Source organism: Neoarius graeffei, chromosome 16, assembly GCF_027579695.1.
Source record: "Neoarius graeffei isolate fNeoGra1 chromosome 16, fNeoGra1.pri, whole genome shotgun sequence".
In the NCBI taxonomy this organism is placed as follows: domain Eukaryota; kingdom Metazoa; phylum Chordata; class Actinopteri; order Siluriformes; family Ariidae; genus Neoarius; species Neoarius graeffei.
This window is the reverse complement of record NC_083584.1, coordinates 8,881,047-8,898,481: the sequence shown is the minus strand read 5'-3', so window position 1 is coordinate 8,898,481 and position 17,435 is coordinate 8,881,047. Positions and strand designations below refer to the sequence as shown.

Genomic DNA, 17,435 nt, shown 5'->3' with positions numbered 1-17,435 from the left:
GCAGTTATAGAACGTTAATCAACTCCTTCTGACCGATCAGCACAGTGCTGTGGTGCAAATTAGACTTAAGAATTAGAGATGTGTCTCGCCTCTGTTCACACACTGTTCCCCAGATCTGCCTGCTGCTGCTATCATTTAACCACATGACCCTGTCCTCCAACACACCCTCAGCCTCCAGGAGCCACCTCTGAGAGAGAGAGAGAGAGAGAGAGAGAGAGAGAGAGAGAGAGAGAAGGCAAGAAAGTGAAAGAAAGAAGGTGATGAAACAACAGAGAACTGAGGAGTCTGTTATTTTCACCTGATAATTCTGCAGCAGGGGCAGATCCACATGCAAGTTCTTCAACGTGCCATCGTGCCACTCGAACTGCACCACTGCTTTCTGAAAAAACAAGAACACAGCAAACTACATTTATCAGTAAAACAAATTCAAAAACCTTTTCAGTTTATAAACAAATCACAAAGCATACATTTTAGAGACATCCGGAGACCCATAACCTCCACCTCCTGCCATCCAAAGACCAACAAGCTCCTCCTCTTGCTACCCAAAGACCAACAAGCTCCTCCTCCTGCATGCTGAGACTCATAAACTCCTCCTCCTGCATCCTGAGACCCATAAACTCCTTTCTCCTGCATGCTGAGACCCATAAACTCCTCCTCCTGCATCCTGAGACCCATAAACTCCTCCTCCTGCATCCTGAGACCCATAAACTCCTCCTCCTGCATCCTGAGAACCATAAACTCTATCTCCTGCATCCTGAGACCCTTAAACTCCTCCTCCTGCATCCTGAGACCCATAAACTCCTCCTCCTGCATCCTGAGACCCATAAACTCCTCCTCCTGCATCCTGAGACCCATAAACTCCTCCTCCTGCATGCTGAGACCCATAAACTCCTCCTCCTGCATCCTGAGAACCATAAACTCCACCTCCTGCATCCTGAGATCCATAAACTCCACCTCCTGCATCCTGAGACCCTTAAACTCCTCCGCCTGCATCCTGAGACCCATAAACTCCTCCTCCTGCATCCTGAGACCCATAAACTCCTCCTCCTGCATCCTGAGACCCATAAACTCCTCCTCCTGCATCCTGAGACCCATAAACTCCTCCTCCTGCATCCTGAGACCCATAAACTCCTCCTCCTGCATCCTGAGACCCATAAACTCCTCCTCCTGCATCCTGAGACCCATAAACTCCTCCTCCTGCATCCTGAGACCCATAAACTCCTCCTCCTGCATCCTGAGACCCATAAACTCCACCTCCTGCAACCTGAGACCCATAAACTCCTCCTCCTGCATCCTGAGACCCATAAACTCCTCCTCCTGCATCCTGAGACCCATAAACTCCTACTCCTGCATCCTGAGACCCATAAACTCCTCCTCCTGCATCCTGAGACCCATAAACTCCACCTCCTGCATCCTGAGACCCATAAACTCCTCCTCCTGCATCCTGAGACCCAAAAACTCCACCTCCTGCATCCTGAGACCCATAAACTCCTCCTCCTGCATCCTGAGACCCAAAAACTCCACCTCCTGCATCCTGAGACCCATAAACTCCTCCTCCTGCATCCTGAGACCCATAAACTCCTCCTCCTGCATGCTGAGACCCATAAACTCCTCCTCCTGCATCCTGAGACCCATAAACTCTATCTCCTGCATCCTGAGACCCTTAAACTCCTCCTCCTGCATCCTGAGACCCATAAACTCCTCCTCCTGCATCCTGAGACCCATAAACTCCTCCTCCTGCATCCTGAGACCCATAAACTCCTCCTCCTGCATCCTGAGACCCATAAACTCCTCCTCCTGCATCCTGAGACCCATAAACTCCTCCTCCTGCATGCTGAGACCCATAAACTCCTCCTCCTGCATCCTGAGAACCATAAACTCCACCTCCTGCATCCTGAGATCCATAAACTCCACCTCCTGCATCCTGAGACCCTTAAACTCCTCCGCCTGCATCCTGAGACCCATAAACTCCTCCTCCTGCATCCTGAGACCCATAAACTCCTCCTCCTGCATCCTGAGACCCATAAACTCCTCCTCCTGCATCCTGAGACCCATAAACTCCTCCTCCTGCATCCTGAGACCCAAAAACTCCACCTCCTCCATCCTGAGGCCCGTAAACTCCTCCTCCTGCATCCTGAGACCCGTAAACTCCTCCTCCTGCATCCTGAGACCCATAAACTCCTCCTCCTGCATCCTGAGACCCATAAACTCCTCCTCCTGCATCCTGAGACCCATAAACTCCTCCTCCTCCATCCTGAGGCCCATAAACTCCTCCTCCTGCATCCTGAGACCCGTAAACTCCTCCTCATACATCCTGAGACCCATAAACTCCTCCTTCTGCATCCTGAGGCCCATAAACTCCTCCTCCTGCATCCTGAGGCCCTTAAACTCCTCCCTCCTGCATCCTGAGACCCATAAACTCCTCCTCCAGTGCATTGACAGTGTAGTGAGAGAGTGCTGTTGGGTGTACGGACCTTGTGCACTCTTGACTGGACGTTCTTCCCCAGTATGGGGACGAAGCCTTCCAGGGGAGAGTAGACGTTAGGTGCCAGCACATGGTACAGGTTCAGTTTCTTGGCTACAAACGTGAAAATATAAAAACACGAGTGGGATGGTTCAGGTTTACAGCTGCAGCTAACAGCCAGTTCCATTAAAGCTCAAGATCTAATTTATAACCAGGTTTGATGGTCTTTATGTCCGTTTCAGGTAATCTGTGCACAAATTAACAGAAATCTGAATTTAGGGAACCAAATACAATTAATCATGTCTCTGTTACTGTAACACCTTTCAGGCCGTGTGTTTTCAGCCACTCAGCAGAGGTGGACGGGAGAGAATCTGCAGGCTGGACACACAGAGCGCCAGAGTTCAGATCAGACAGAGACAGCAAGTCCAAATCTGTCGAGATCTGGAACAGAAACGATGTGAGTTTAGAGATACGTCTGAGTGGCTGGAGGAATGAGTCGAGCCGAGCTGTGTACATTTTAGCATTTTGTTTAGTTGCTGTTACGTTCCTTTGTGTCATGTGATGAGTGCAGAAAACTTAAAAAAAAATTCCACACTGTTGTCATTTCTGCATCACCTCTGAAACCAGAGACACTGCCGTGTCGTTAAGGCGTCCACACCGCCGCACGTCCTGAGCGTGGTGAAGGACAGCTCGTGCGGCCTTAATTTCAGCCCACAGAGGCTCCAAGTCACTACTGCTGTCGACTACACCCTACACACACATAGTTACACACACACGCATCAATATCCACCATAAAAATGAGCAGAACCTCTTTAGTTGGTGATTATTTAATTCTTGTTACCAGTGCAGCAGAGAACAGGTGAAATCTCCCTCCTGTGACTTTACTGATGTTCTTTACAGCTGCCTGTGAAAAAGCAAAGTAGCACAAAATTTTATCATGGTTAATAAAGGGTTACTTTATTATTATTCATCTCATCTCATTATCTCTAGCCGCTTTATCCTGTTCTACAAGGTCGCAGGCAAGCTGGAGCCTATCCCAGCTGACTACGGGCGAAAGGCGGGGTACACCCTGGACAAGTCGCCAGGTCATCACAGGGCTGACACATAGACACAGACAACCATTCACACTCACATTCACACCTACGCTCAATTTAGAGTCACCAGTTAACCTAACCTGCATGTCTTTGGACTGTGGGGGAAACCGGAGCACCCGGAGGAAACCCACGCGGACACGGGGAGAACATGCAAACTCCGCACAGAAAGGCCCTCGCCGGCCACGGGGCTCGAACCCGGACCTTCTTGCTGTGAGGCAACAGCGCTAACCACTACACCACCGTGCCGCCTTTATTATTATTATTATTATTATTATTATTATTATTATTATACTACCAATATTAGATGTGTGAGTTTTTAAAAATCTGAAGTGTGTTAAGTTTTATTTCTGTGTAATCTCAGACCAAACAAAATGATACAGAAGAACGATTAAAAAGGGAAAAAATAACGACTAACAGCTCATTCTCGGATTATAACATGACTCTTTAAAAGGTACTGCACACTTAAATGTGTTTTTTTTAGCTTTAAACTGTGATGAAACACATCAATGCTGATGTTAATATTAACAAAATTACCATTTTTATCAAAATTGGCACGTGATGGGTTAAAATAGCTCGAAACGCCATCAAGTGGTTAAAATCATCCTGAACCTTGCAAGGCCGATGCTGATGTAGAGTCAACTGTTTGTGACTGTCGTGGAAACTCTCTCAAGCAAAAATGATTCAAAGTCAAAGAGGTTGCAGAAAAGTTTAGACCTTCATTAAATCAATTAATAAAAGCCGAGTCAGTCTGCAGAGTGAACTGGTTCCAAATCTCAAATCATCCATTTTTATAGTGTTCCACTAATGCCAGACTTCCACTATATAAGGATACATTTTCGCCTCGCTCTCCCGATATTTCCGAAGTGGACTGCACTGTTCTTAATTCAAGGACAGACCTCCCTGATTGTTCTTAAAACAGACCACCTGTGCTAAGTGACAAATATGTATCCAAACAAGGCTTTTAAGGTCATTCCAATCATATACATCCAAATAAGGCTTCTGGTTCAACACATGCTTCAGGGTTCCATTAACAGTATAAAGCTTTGACCAATCTATTTGTAATATCAACTTCATTAACTCAACATGATCGGGTTTGAATCAAAATACAATCATCATAAACCAAATTAATGCTTATATGATGACATCAAGGCATGTGTGTGTGGTTATATTCAGGATATAAAATCACCACATGACTTACATCCGTCATGAAATTTATATTAAAACAAAAAGAATATTAACACCCTCTAATCAGAAATGGGTGGTCCACCTTCTCCAGGCCCCACCCTTGAGCGTGAGTCTTCGAAACCACACTGTAAAAAAATTAACTGTTGTTTTAAAAAAACGGGCTGCGTTACAATTTTGAGTCCACTGAAATCCATATAGTAAGTTAAATTGATTGCCTCATCGTGTTAAATTATGATATGAGTTTCAATTAAGTCAAAATTTAAAGGCAGCCTGGTTGTTGACTCCCCCAACCTCACTCAGCCCCTCCCCCACCGTCTGCCCACTTTATAGCGGTTTTTTTTTTTTTTTTTTTAGCACATCCAGCTGTAGGGGCGGCACGGTGGTGTAGTGGTTAGCGCTGTCACCTCACAGCAAGAAGGTCCGGGTTTGAGCCCCGTGGCCGGCGAGGGCCTTTCTGTGTGGAGTTTGCATGTTCTCGCCATGTCCGCGTGGGTTTCCTCCGGGTGCTCCGGTTTCCCCCACAGTCCAAAGACATGCAGGTTAGGTTAACTGGTGACTCTAAATTGAGCGTAGGTGTGAATGTGAGTGTGAATGGTTGTCTGTGTCTATGTGTCAGCCCTGTGATGACCTGGCGACTTGTCCAGGGTGTACCCCGCCTTTCGCCCGTACTCAGCTGGGATAGGCTCCAGCTCGCCTGCGACCCTGTAGAACAGGATAAAGCGGCTACAGATAATGAGATGAGATGAGATCCAGCTGTAGGCCAGGCCGGATGAGCTTATGCGATCACGTGTCACCTGCTCATCGTCCATCTGTCCACAATTTACAAAAATCACTCCTCCTACAGGATTGATTTCATTTCAATCAAACTCACATACAGTGTTCACCAGGTGGGCGTGCATAAAAGTTGTCAAGATGATGGTGCTACCAGTCATATTTATGATTTTATGGGTGCCTTGGCCAGTATGAGCTCCAGCCTCATTGGGGCTATTTATTTAAAATTAAGTGCATGAGAGGAGACTTGGACAGCACGAGGATTAAATATAAAACATAAATGTGACCAATCAGCATAAGAAAGAATGTAGATCAAATTGTTGCAAAAAAACCAACCAAAACATTTCTAACATTCACCAACCATTTAACACTGAATTTTCAAACGCAAGATGCAGCACAGAAGCCAAACGATCACAGCTTACAAGAAAGTGTGTAAATTAGAAAAGAAATATTAATACCATAAAGTGATCAGTGTTTGAATGATCGTGAAACACCTAAAGGGTTACTGATGGTCCAAAAGATGACATAAATGATGTCTGGATCAATCTAATCCAAGTCAGAGTTCGAGCTTTCTAACAATTGTTGGAATTTTTTTTTAAAGAGTTGCAAGCCATTTAATTAAAAGTAGTAACAGTGATATAAATCAGTCCTCTGATCTGTAAACACTTTTATACTCACAACGGCTTCTGGACTGCAGGAGTCGAAGGACACCACGTGAACAGAAAGCGACATCTCCTGGACCACCTCAGACACAGAGGAGAGTAAAATATCCACATCCTGATCAGGGCTGGAAAACCAACACACACACACACACACACACACACACACACACACACACACAGGACACAGAGTCCGAGTCTGTTACCACACCAGCAAATCAATTCAAAACTAAAATACCTTCCTCAAATGATATTAAATCACTCTTCAGTAAGCTACACAGTCTACAGTGTGTTTATATTACAGTTAATGACATAACACATGGATGAGAGTCTGAACAGAGATAAAATCACATGGTAGTCATTAAAAAAAAATCAATTAACATAATGAGTGTTAAGGGAATTGTGTGTTATTAATTGGAGAAGATATGCAGTGACATGTCAAAACTATGGAGGAAAAAAAAAGAAGCCAAGGGCTTATTTACGATAAACTGAATTTTTGTTTTTCTTAAGACATGACGTTAAAGTAATTTTCTAAACTATAAAGACCACAGATGATGCAAAAAAAAAAAAAAAGGCTGTCACTTTAAATCATGCATAATGTGCATACATTAAAAAAATCTGATATTTGGTTGATGTTGGACTAAACATATATTATAACATTATATTTTATTATAACATATTATATTTTATTAAAATATTTGTTAATCAAATATTTTAATTTACTTCACTAAAAGGTGAACACACCCCTTTAGAGAAACACTTTTGTGTGTGTGTGTATATTTTATATATATATATATATATATATATAATTCCCATTGTTTGATCAAGAACATGCTGGGAGTTTTTTAATAAAAAACGCACCGTGTTATTTTTCATTATAAAATCCAACGTAAATCGAAGATTTTGAGAAATTCCTCATCTTACTCTCGCAACAGTAGGTTAATAAAGTTTATAAAGGAAATGGACATACAGTGCTGTGCAAAAGTCTTAGGCACATGGAAAGAAATGCTGTCGACCAAAAATGGCTTTCAAATAATGAAATGAAATGTTTCAGCATTAAAAACAATACGATAAACAGTAATCAATAAGCCATAATAAATGAATAAATGAAACAAAGTCAATATTTGTTGAGAGACGACCCTTTGCTTTAAAAACAAAACAAAATAGTAGTCTCAGGTCCAGCGAGTGCAGTTTTATGCGGAAATGAGCTGTAGGTTTTACTGAGCATCTTACAGAACCAGCCACAGTTCTTCTGGACACTTTGACTGTCACACTCACTTCTTCATTTTACACCAAAACCCAGCAGCCTTCATTGTTGTTGTTTTTTAAATCGGAGAAGTGCTCTCTTATGGAATACGCTGCTCAGATACAAAATTTTTCTTCTGTAACATTTAATTTTGTGCTGAAAAAAAAAAGAACATTTGGAACTCTAAAATATTTTTGTAATATTTTGACTTGATAATGTAGAAGTCCATCCATCCATTATCTGTAGCCGCTTATCCTGCATAGGGTCTGACACATAGACACAGACAACCATTCACACTCACATTCACACCTACGGTCAATTTAGAGTCACCAGTTAACCTAACCTGCATGTCTTTGGACTGTGGGGGAAACCGGAGCACCCGGAGGAAACCCACGCGGACAACATGCAAACTCCGCACAGAAAGGCCCTCGCCGGCCACGGGGCTCGAACCCAAACCTTCTTGCTGTGAGGTGACAGTGCTAACCACTACACCACCGTGCCGCCCCTAATATAGAAGTCATAAAATAGAAATCTATAACAAAGTTTGTATGAAAAAAAAAATAGGGGGGCTAAGACTTTTGCACAGTACTGTATGTACACTGTACGACCAACTGGCATCTATATCAGGGAACATGCTTTTGTGGGAAATATAAGAACATCTTAATTAACATTGCTAACTTTCTGATCACAATATGGTGAAATAAATAGATTTCTGTTGAGTTTATGTTACATAGTGCATGAGGAGACATTTTGAAAAAAACAAGTGATGGTTTCCCAAATCGTTATTTTTACCTGTAGTGTATTGTAGTGTGTGTGTGTGTGTGTGTGCTCTCACTAGGAGCTCAGGATGATGAGCAGGCTGTCAAGATGGGCGTGGCTCCGGATTACCTCTAAAGCCTGCAGCAGGTTGCACTCTCCGCTCGGCCTCAAGCGTAGGATCCACTCCTGAACCTCCTGCAGCCTGGATGGGTGAGAAATCCATCAGGATATACAGAACCATGAAACCCTGCGACACCCTCACTTTTCATTCTCGTCCCATCAGTATAGAGCACAGCAACACCAAGGCTCCGGACACAATAACTAGTGTTTTCGTGAAAACACACACATACACACACCTTTTTGGGTTCACGTCTCTTGGCCTCTCCCACAGACTGCTAACTTCTGTGCCGATGGACAGGAAGTGTAGCTGCTTCTTCAGGCATAACTGCTCTTCTACAAGAAGCTTAGAATGAAATCATAATACGTCCACAAATTCAGATACGAGAAAATAAAAATGCTTCTTTTTTATTCTGAAAGAATATTACAGAAGCTCACCAGGAGGTGGCGCTGGAGATTTGAGAGCCTCTCTTCAGAGCAGCTCATGTCAGAAGAGTCAATGAGAACTCCAAGTCTGGATCCTGTCACCATCCCAAAGATCTAAAAATGCAGAAACACAACAGCATGACGCTGAGAAATCAATTAAAAAATTCAGCCTGCAGTCTGTGGAACTAAGGTTTAATTATTTACCTTTCTGCTGCCTCGAGTCAGCCACTGTACTCTGCTGTGATACATCTCAATCACTCTGCACAAACACTAAATTGTGTAATTTATACCTTTTTAAACATTATTATGATAAACATTAACATTAGGATCATTCATTCATTCCTTGTCAGTGAGCGTGTGGTGGATGAGGAGTTTATTCCAGTTTATTCCTGGGGTATAAGGCAAGAATACATCCTGAATGAGACGCCAATTATCTCCATTACACATATAAAGTAATATAAGAAATACACACAGAACCACAAGCAACACGGCACATAGGTGTGTGTAAGACGATACAGTCAGCAACTCACTGGTAAAGCTGCATCTCAAATTCAGCGAGGGACTCGGAGTCTATCTCTAGCTGTGCATCCAACAAATCCACTCTGTGAGATCTGTAATTAACACAAACTTGTTACAACTCAAGTGGCACGTTAGACCAAAACAGACTGAACCCTAGTCTTGGCAAAGAGTTGCTTATAAAGATAATGCCCCAGACTGGGCAGAAGATTCACCAGCTTGGACAGAGGAAGCCTTAGGTTGTATAGATTGAGGAGAAAGCCCCAGGTTAGAAAGAGGAGGTTTCCAGGTCATACAGAAGAATCCTCAGACTGGTCAAAAGATTCCCCATGCAGGGAAGAAAAAGCCCAAGGATTGACAGAGGAAGCCTTAAGTTTAACAAGAAGACCCAAGTAGTGAAGGAAAAGTCCCAGACTGAGCAGAACCGCCACCAGCTTGGACAGAAGAAAGCCTAGGTGGGGTACAAGATAAAGCCCCAGTCTGGGATGGAGAAGCACCAGAGCGGGCAGAAGAAGACCTACAGTAGGTGGGTTAAAATATAAAGTCCCAGTCCGGGCTAGAGAAGCATCAGAGTGGGTAGAAGATGGCCTAGGTGGGGTACAAGATAAAGCCCCAGACTGGGCAGAATAAACTCTAGCCTGGGGAATAAGAATCCTTCGGATGAGCAAAGAAGAAACCACAGGATGGGCAAAGCCTCTGCTTGGGTACAAGAAGCTTTAAATTGGGCAAAGAAAGCATTAGTTTGGACAGAAAAAGTCCAGGTTGGTCAAAAGATACTTCAGGTTTAGCAAAATACATATCAGGCTGGGCAAAAGGAGAAGCAATAGTCTTGCCAGAAGAAATTCCAGTTTGAGTAGCAGAGGCACTAGGCTGAGCAAATTGGCAGGAAAGCCCCAGGTTGGGAAGAAGAAGCTCTAAATTAGACAGAAGAAGCCTCAGCCTGGGCAAAATATGGTGTAGACTGGGCAAAGTTTCTGCCTGGGCAAACAAAGGCCCGGTCTTGGTAGAAGAATCTCCAAGTTAGACAGAAGAAGCCCAAGGATGGATAGAGGAAGCCTTGGTGTGACAAGAAAAAGGTGCAGGTGGGGCAAAACAAGTCTCAGAATGGACAGAAGAACCAGTTTGAACAGTATAACGTCTAGGTAGAATACAAGATAAAGTCCCCCAGGATGGGAGAAACCCTAGGTGGGCAAAAAAAGCTCCAGGGTGTACAAAACCTATGGGCATAAGAATACCTATGCTGGGTAAATAAAGCCATAGTTTGGGCAGAAAACCCCTATGTTTGGGCAGAAGATGAGAACTATGGGCAAAGGAAGCACTAGGGTGGGCAAAAGAATACCAAGCTTGCACAGAAGGTGACCAGATTGGGTGGAACAAACAGGTTGGGTAGAAAAAAAGTGAGTGGTGGTGTGGAAGGGGAAAAAAAACCCTCCTCGGCTCTAGCAGAATCAGCCCCCGGCTGGACAAAGCCCTCACACAGGCAGGAGAAGCTCCAGGTTAGGCAGAAAATGCCCCAGTTTGAGGAAATTCTTCACCTATAGGCACAAGAACCTCCAGATTCAACAGAAGCCCCAGGCTGGGCACAAGACACCTCAGATTGGACAGAAAAAGTAGCCCAGGCTGCGTAAAGCCTATTCTTGGGCAGAAGAAGCTACAGGGGTGTGGAAAAAAACAAGATTAGACAGAAGACACTCTAGACTGGGCAGGAATAGTGACAGGTAGGTTAAAAGAAGCCCCAGGGTAGGTAAAGCTTCAGCATAAAGAGAAGAAGCCCCAGGCTAATTTGTCTCATTTAGCAAGGTTCTGCTACAACTGAATCATTATTTACATGATCTTCAGCTAACTACTAACAGCTAAGTTAGCTTTGTAGTTAATGTTTTCTATCTAGCTAACATTAGTGCTTGTAAAGAGACTCACACAGCAGCAGTGGAGCAGTGAGAGAGGAGGTGGGAGAGAGTGAGGCCACAACTCTCCAAGTTCCTCCACTCCAGCCACACTTCTGAGGTTTCCTGCTCATCTCCATCGTCTCTCTGCTCCTGCAGTAACGCCTGTGCAGGAAAATCCAGATTATCAGACAAGGAAAATGGTCACAGAATTCCAAGGACGGATGTGAAAGATGCAACTAATCTAAATAATGAAAACAAATAAAGTCTTGCAAACATCACCTTGAAGGTCCAGGTTTGAGTGGATTTGCTGGGTGAGAGTCCTTCATTCTGTGAGGCATTAGGGGTATTTTTGGAGGACCTGCACACAGAATCTAATTGATCTGCTGCTATCCAATAACAGCCAACAAACTGTCGTATGAAATGACCAGTTACGTCACACTTAGCGTCTGATGTTTGCTCCAGCTATATGTTGCTAACAAGTAATGGAAGTGTATAGCTACCAGTTTATCATTATACAGCAATTCCAGCTACCTGAAAAGCTCATCGTTCTCCTCCATGGGACTGTAGAAGTGAGACAATGCAAGAATTGAAGAATAAATGACAAAAAGTAAGGAAATGTGATTCAATTTCCATTGTTGTACAATGTTACTACATGGTACTGTACCCCAAAGTACCATCCACAACAGTCTGTACCTTTTAATATTCATCATTTGAAGAGATAAAACACAAAACACTTTGTTCATGAGTATCATCATGTGTGCATAATGTGTTGAAGTTTCACAGACTGCATGTTACAAAAAAAAAATCAGAACGAGAGAGAGAATGAGGAAAGAAAAAGTTTCTAATAAAGGGTTCATCAATCTTCACTTTCAAAATTAAAGGTACCAAAAGTACTTTTTTTCCTTGTCGCTATGGTGGTACCACCAAGAGGACATGTTTTGTAGCTTTAGTGCATATTTTACACCTTTTAACAATTTTAACAAAAAAAAAGGTACATAATTTGGACCTTAAGGCTTTACTTTTAAAGATAATTAACCTTTTTCATGCATAAATAATTGACAAAAAAAATTTCACTTAAAATTGCATTAGGCGGCACGGTGGTGTAGTGGTTAGTGCTGTCGCCTCACAGCAAGAAGGTCCGGGTTCGAGCCCCGTGGCCGGCGAGGGCCTTTCTGTGCAGAGTTTGCATGTTCTCCCCGTGTCTGCGTGGGTTTCCTCCGGGTGCTCCGGTTTCCCCCACAGTCCAAAGACATGCAGGTTAGGTTAACTGGTGACTCTAAATTGAGCGTAGGTGTGAATGTGAGTGTGAATGGTTGTCTGTGTCTATGTGTCAGCCCTGTGATGACCTGGCAACTTGTCCAGGGTGAACCCCGCCTTTCGCCCGTAGTCAGCTGGGATAGGCTCCAGCTTGCCTGTGACCCTGTAGAACAGGATAAAGCGGCTACAGATAATGAGATGAGATGAGAAAATTGCATTAGATTAGATTTGGTGAAATGAGTGAGTGGAATAAAATCTGAGTTTTTTTTTTTTTACTCATTGTCCCCGCCCTCATTCCCAACCATGCATACAAAGGTCCGCCCCCAAACTTAGTGCTTCAATTAGATTTAACGTAACGAGCATTACCGTTACCATTACTAAAGTGTCATGACATCACTACCATGTGAACTCAGATATCCAACTGCTTGAAAGCACAGTTACACACTCTATACTCGATAAACACACAACTTCTCATCATGATTTATGAATGGGTGTTAGGGGCGTGTCTGTAAAATGACTGACATGAGGCCAAATCCAAACACATACCGTACGTACATACCGGACCAGATGGCAGGTTTCCAAACTTTTTCTTTTCAGCTACGAAAAACAACTGTTCTGATTTTTTAAAATCCATTCGACATAATTTTCTGCATTATTTCTATTAGTAAGAAGTAAAAAATATTAACATTGCACCTTTAAAATAATATTTAATTTTTTCTAAATATCAGTTATATTAGAAAATAAATGGACTGACCATGAGTGAAAAAAAAAAAAGTGTTCCGGCATATTTATAAACAAAACAATGCTCACATTCAGGTCGAAAATATGTTTTGTTGTAAATACGCAGGTGATTATAAAATCATGCTGATTGCTCGAGAGATTCAGACTATTTATCAATAATCACCTCGAGCGACTCAGCAAAATGGCGGCCAATCGCTTCGTCACTGTAAGTGAGGAAGAATTACAAATGATGAAAGCATGAATTACAAATGGTGTTCTTAAAAGCACTAAAGATGTTACGAAGTTTTGTCTAAAACTATTCAAAGGTAAGGTAGGATTGTGTTGTGAAATCTATAAAATAAATCAAAGTATTTTATGTGAGTCGGTGTAGATAAGTGACAAGTCTGCGCCACGCTGTTATTACATTTACATGAAAATTTTGAAGTTTGAAATAAATTATTTTTATTTTAATACGATTTTTACAATTTAACTAATCACCTGTGGATTTATACTCAAACAATTATCTGCATTGGTAAACATGCGTTACCATAGTTACTGTTGGTTGACTATTTTGCATTATAATGTTATCCCATTTCAAAAGGAAAAGACTTTACTTCTGACTTACCTTACTGAAGAAATGTATGAATATTGTTGTTGGTTATAAAATATCAGGTTTGAACAAAATAAAGCAGCAGTCTTGAGGTACAAAAAATTTCAGAGGGGAAAAATCAATCAGTGTAACCCTAACTATAACCCAATCAGTGTAACCCTAACTATAACCCAATCAGTGTAACCCTAGCTATAACCCTAACTATAACCCAATCAGTGTAACCCTAGCTATAACCCAATCAGTGTAACCCTAACTATAACCCAATCAGTGTAACCCTAACTATAACCCAATCAGTGTAACCCTAGCTATAACCCAATCAGTGTAACCCTAACTATAACCCAATCAGTGTAACCCTAACTACAACCCAATCAGTGTAACCCTAACTACAACCCAATCAGTGTAACCCTAACTACAACCCAATCAGTGTAACCCTAACTATAACCCAATCAGTGTAACCCTAGCTATAACCCAATCAGTGTAACCCTAACTATAACCCAATCAGTGTAACCCTAACTATAACCCAATCAGTGTAACCCTAGCTATAACCCAATCAGTGTAACCCTAACTACAACCCAATCAGTGTAACCCTAACTACAACCCAATCAGTGTAACCCTAACTACAACCCAATCAGTGTAACCCTAACTATAACCCAATCAGTGTAACCCTAACTATAACCCAATCAGTGTAACCCTAACTATAACCCAATCAGTGTAACCCTAACTATAACCCAATCACTGTAACCCTAACTATAACCCAATCACTGTAACCCTAACTATAACCCAATCACTGTAACCCTAAATACAACCCAATCAGTGTAACCCTAAATACAACCCAATCAGTGTAACCCTAACTATAACCCAATCAGTGTAACCCTAACTATAACCCAATCAGTGTAACCCTAACTATAACCCAATCACTGTAACCCTAACTATAACCCAATCAGTGTAACCCTAACTATAACCCAATCAGTGTAACCCTAACTATAACCCAATCAGTGTAACCCTAACTATAACCCAATCAGTGTAACTCTAACTATAACCCAATCAGTGTAACCCTAACTATAACCCAATCAGTGTAACCCTAACTATAACCCAATCAGTGTAACCCTAAATATAACCCAATCAGTGTGACCCTAAATATAACCCAATCACTGCAACCCTAACTATAACCCAATCAGTGTGACCCTAAATATAACCCAATCACTGTAACCCTAAATATAACCCAATCACTGTAACCCTAAATATAACCCAATCAGTGTAACCCTAACTATAACCCAATCAGTGTAACCCTAACTATAACCCAATCAGTGTAACCCTAACTATAACCCAATCACTGTAACCCTAACTATAACCTAATCAGTGTAACCCTAACTATAACCTAATCAGTGTAACCCTAACTATAACCCAGTCATCTCATCTCATTATCTCTAGCCGCTTTATCCTGTTCTACAGGGTCGCAGGCAAGCTGGAGCCTATCCCAGCTGACTACAGGTGAAAGGCGGGGTACACCCTGGACAAGTCGCCAGGTCATCACAGGGCTGACACATAGACACAGACAACCATTCACACTCACATTCACACCTACGCTCAATTTAGAGTCACCAGTTAACCTAACCTGCATGTCTTTGGACTGCGGGGGAAACCGGAGCACCCGGAGGAAACCCACGCGGACACGGGGAGAACATGCAAACTCCACACAGAAAGGCCCACGCCAGCCCCGGGGCTTGAACCCAGGACCTTCTTGCTGTGAGGCGACAGCGCTAACCACTACACCACCGTGCCGCCGCAACCCAATCAGTGTAACCCTAAGGCCGAATCCCATTTCACCCCTTGGACCAACCCCTTAGCCCTTCCCCTCCATTTTGCGCGTTCACGTGAAGGGGTAGGGGTATCCCAATCCCAGTTAACGCGGAGGGGTAGGGGAAGGGGGAGGGCTTCTGTACCCCTCCAAACGGAGATTTTCCTGGAGCTGACTCCGAACGAAGGGGTTTGAGTGATTTCCCACAATGCCATGCGGATTTCAGCGAGATTTCATGCGGATTTCAGAAAGATGGTGGTTCCCGCGGCGAAAGATTGTCATAAATTTATTTTCTCCATTATTTACGTGTTTTAAGTTGTTATCCAGAGGAAACACGCCGCTTGATTCGCTTTCGAGCTGAGAATGAGCAGCGATTTCTGAAATCCAAGCTGCTGCTAAAAAGCTTTGGGAGTGAGTATTGTTTTCGGTTGCTTACTGCGTACGTTTTGTTCTGTTATTCTCGCTTTTATTGTTTACATGAGTGTTCTGACACCTCATTCTGTCGGATGTGGTGCACGAAGCGCCAAAGATATCCCATTCAGTGGTGTTAGTTAACAAATCACACCCTGCCAGCAGAGATTTCTGTTCTGGCTCTGACTGTAGCGGCTGGTCGCAGCCAATGACGCATTTGGTCGCGTTTTGCTAACGTAAACGCTGACGGAGGTACGCGATGACGTATGCGATCGTTGAAGGGCTATCCCAATACGTAAGGGTTGAATTTCAAGCCCTATCCCTTGTAGCTCAGTTTCAAGGGGAAGGGCCAAGGGGAAGGCGGAGGGGAAGGCGGAGGGGTAGGGGTAGAAATTAGAATTGGGATTGGGCCTAAATATAACCCAATCAGTGTAACCCTAACTATAACCCAATCAGTGTAACCCTAACTACAACCCAATCAGTGTAACCCTAACTACAACCCAATCAGTGTAACCCTAACTATAACCCAATCAGTGTAACCCTAACTATAACCCAATCAGTGTAACCCTAACTATAACCCAATCAGTGTAACCCTAACTATAACCCAATCATTGTAACCCTAAATGCACCATCAAAGATAAAGGATATGTATTAAACATCACAGATAAACCAATGACAAGAAAAATTCTGATTGTTACCTTTATTTCTGAGCGAGGATATAAATATGGATGAATAAATATAATAAATAAACATGGATGACTATAAAAGCATTTCAGGAGAATCCCAGCTGTAATGCTGTAATAACTGGACATAAAGGAGTAAAAGAACAATCTAGGTATCTTTTTTACACTTCTCTCACATAAGTAGTGTCAAATCTATAATTATTGGCACCCTTTATATAATAAACAGGTGTGGTGTTGGCTGTTTAGTGAAGAATAAAACACTGTATGTCATGCTGTTATAGAAAATAAGGCTTTAAAGTGGATAAAAGTGTTTCAAACTGTGTTTTGTGTGACATATTAAAGAAATGTTTAAAAAAAAAAAACATGCGTTACCATGTTTACTGTTGGTTGACTATTATGCATTAGATATAATTTAGTCCCATTTCAAAAGGAAAAGACTTTACTTCTGACTTACCTTACTGAAGAAATGTATGAAAAGTGTCTCCTTTTCGTCGTGTAATAATTTAATACTGTAATAAATAAGTTTGAGACGAAAAAAACAACAACCCGGAAGTAATCTAAGCTGTAGGCGCGCGCGCTGTCTCTATGGAAACCGCGTCCAGGGAGCACGCGAGACAGTGACTGAGTTACACAGCCAAGCAAGAATATAAATAAGGGTTAATACGTTAAAATAATAATTATTATTAAACTAATAAAGAAGCGAATGATTATGTTAATGACCCTAAATAAATGATGGAATGTTGTAAAGTTGCTCAGAGATGGAAACTTCACTGTATAATTAATGGAGGTGGCCGGTAGATGGCGCTGCTGCTACAGCTCGGCGGCCATTTTAG

At 42.5% G+C, this 17,435-nt stretch overlaps 1 protein-coding gene across 4 annotated transcripts in view; it reads right to left on the bottom strand.

Moving 5' to 3' along the window:
* LOC132900393 (putative short-chain dehydrogenase/reductase family 42E member 2) overlaps window positions 1-17,137 on the bottom strand; it is a 122,065-nt gene extending 104,928 nt beyond the window's left edge. The window contains exons 1-16 of one of the 4 annotated variants that reach the window (XM_060942462.1): window positions 17,057-17,137; window positions 11,655-11,684; window positions 11,403-11,481; window positions 11,155-11,285; window positions 9,252-9,332; window positions 8,926-8,980; window positions 8,734-8,835; window positions 8,535-8,641; window positions 8,255-8,380; window positions 6,193-6,301; window positions 3,306-3,368; window positions 3,080-3,214; window positions 2,785-2,905; window positions 2,475-2,578; window positions 299-379; window positions 90-187 (exon numbers count right to left, since the gene is read on the bottom strand). In XM_060942462.1, the coding sequence (XP_060798445.1) occupies window positions 90-187; window positions 299-379; window positions 2,475-2,578; window positions 2,785-2,905; window positions 3,080-3,214; window positions 3,306-3,368; window positions 6,193-6,301; window positions 8,255-8,380; window positions 8,535-8,641; window positions 8,734-8,835; window positions 8,926-8,980; window positions 9,252-9,332; window positions 11,155-11,285; window positions 11,403-11,481; window positions 11,655-11,680 (1,418 nt within the window). In that variant the 5' untranslated portion in view covers window positions 11,681-11,684; window positions 17,057-17,137. Of the gene's footprint in view, window positions 1-89; window positions 188-298; window positions 380-2,474; window positions 2,579-2,784; window positions 2,906-3,079; window positions 3,215-3,305; window positions 3,369-6,192; window positions 6,302-8,254; window positions 8,381-8,534; window positions 8,642-8,733; window positions 8,836-8,925; window positions 8,981-9,251; window positions 9,333-11,154; window positions 11,286-11,402; window positions 11,482-11,654; window positions 11,685-13,725; window positions 13,741-17,056 lie in introns of those variants that run through there. The other 3 variants (XM_060942464.1, XM_060942463.1, XM_060942465.1) reach the window with 3 other exon arrangements.
* Window positions 17,138-17,435: the final 298 nt, after the last annotated feature.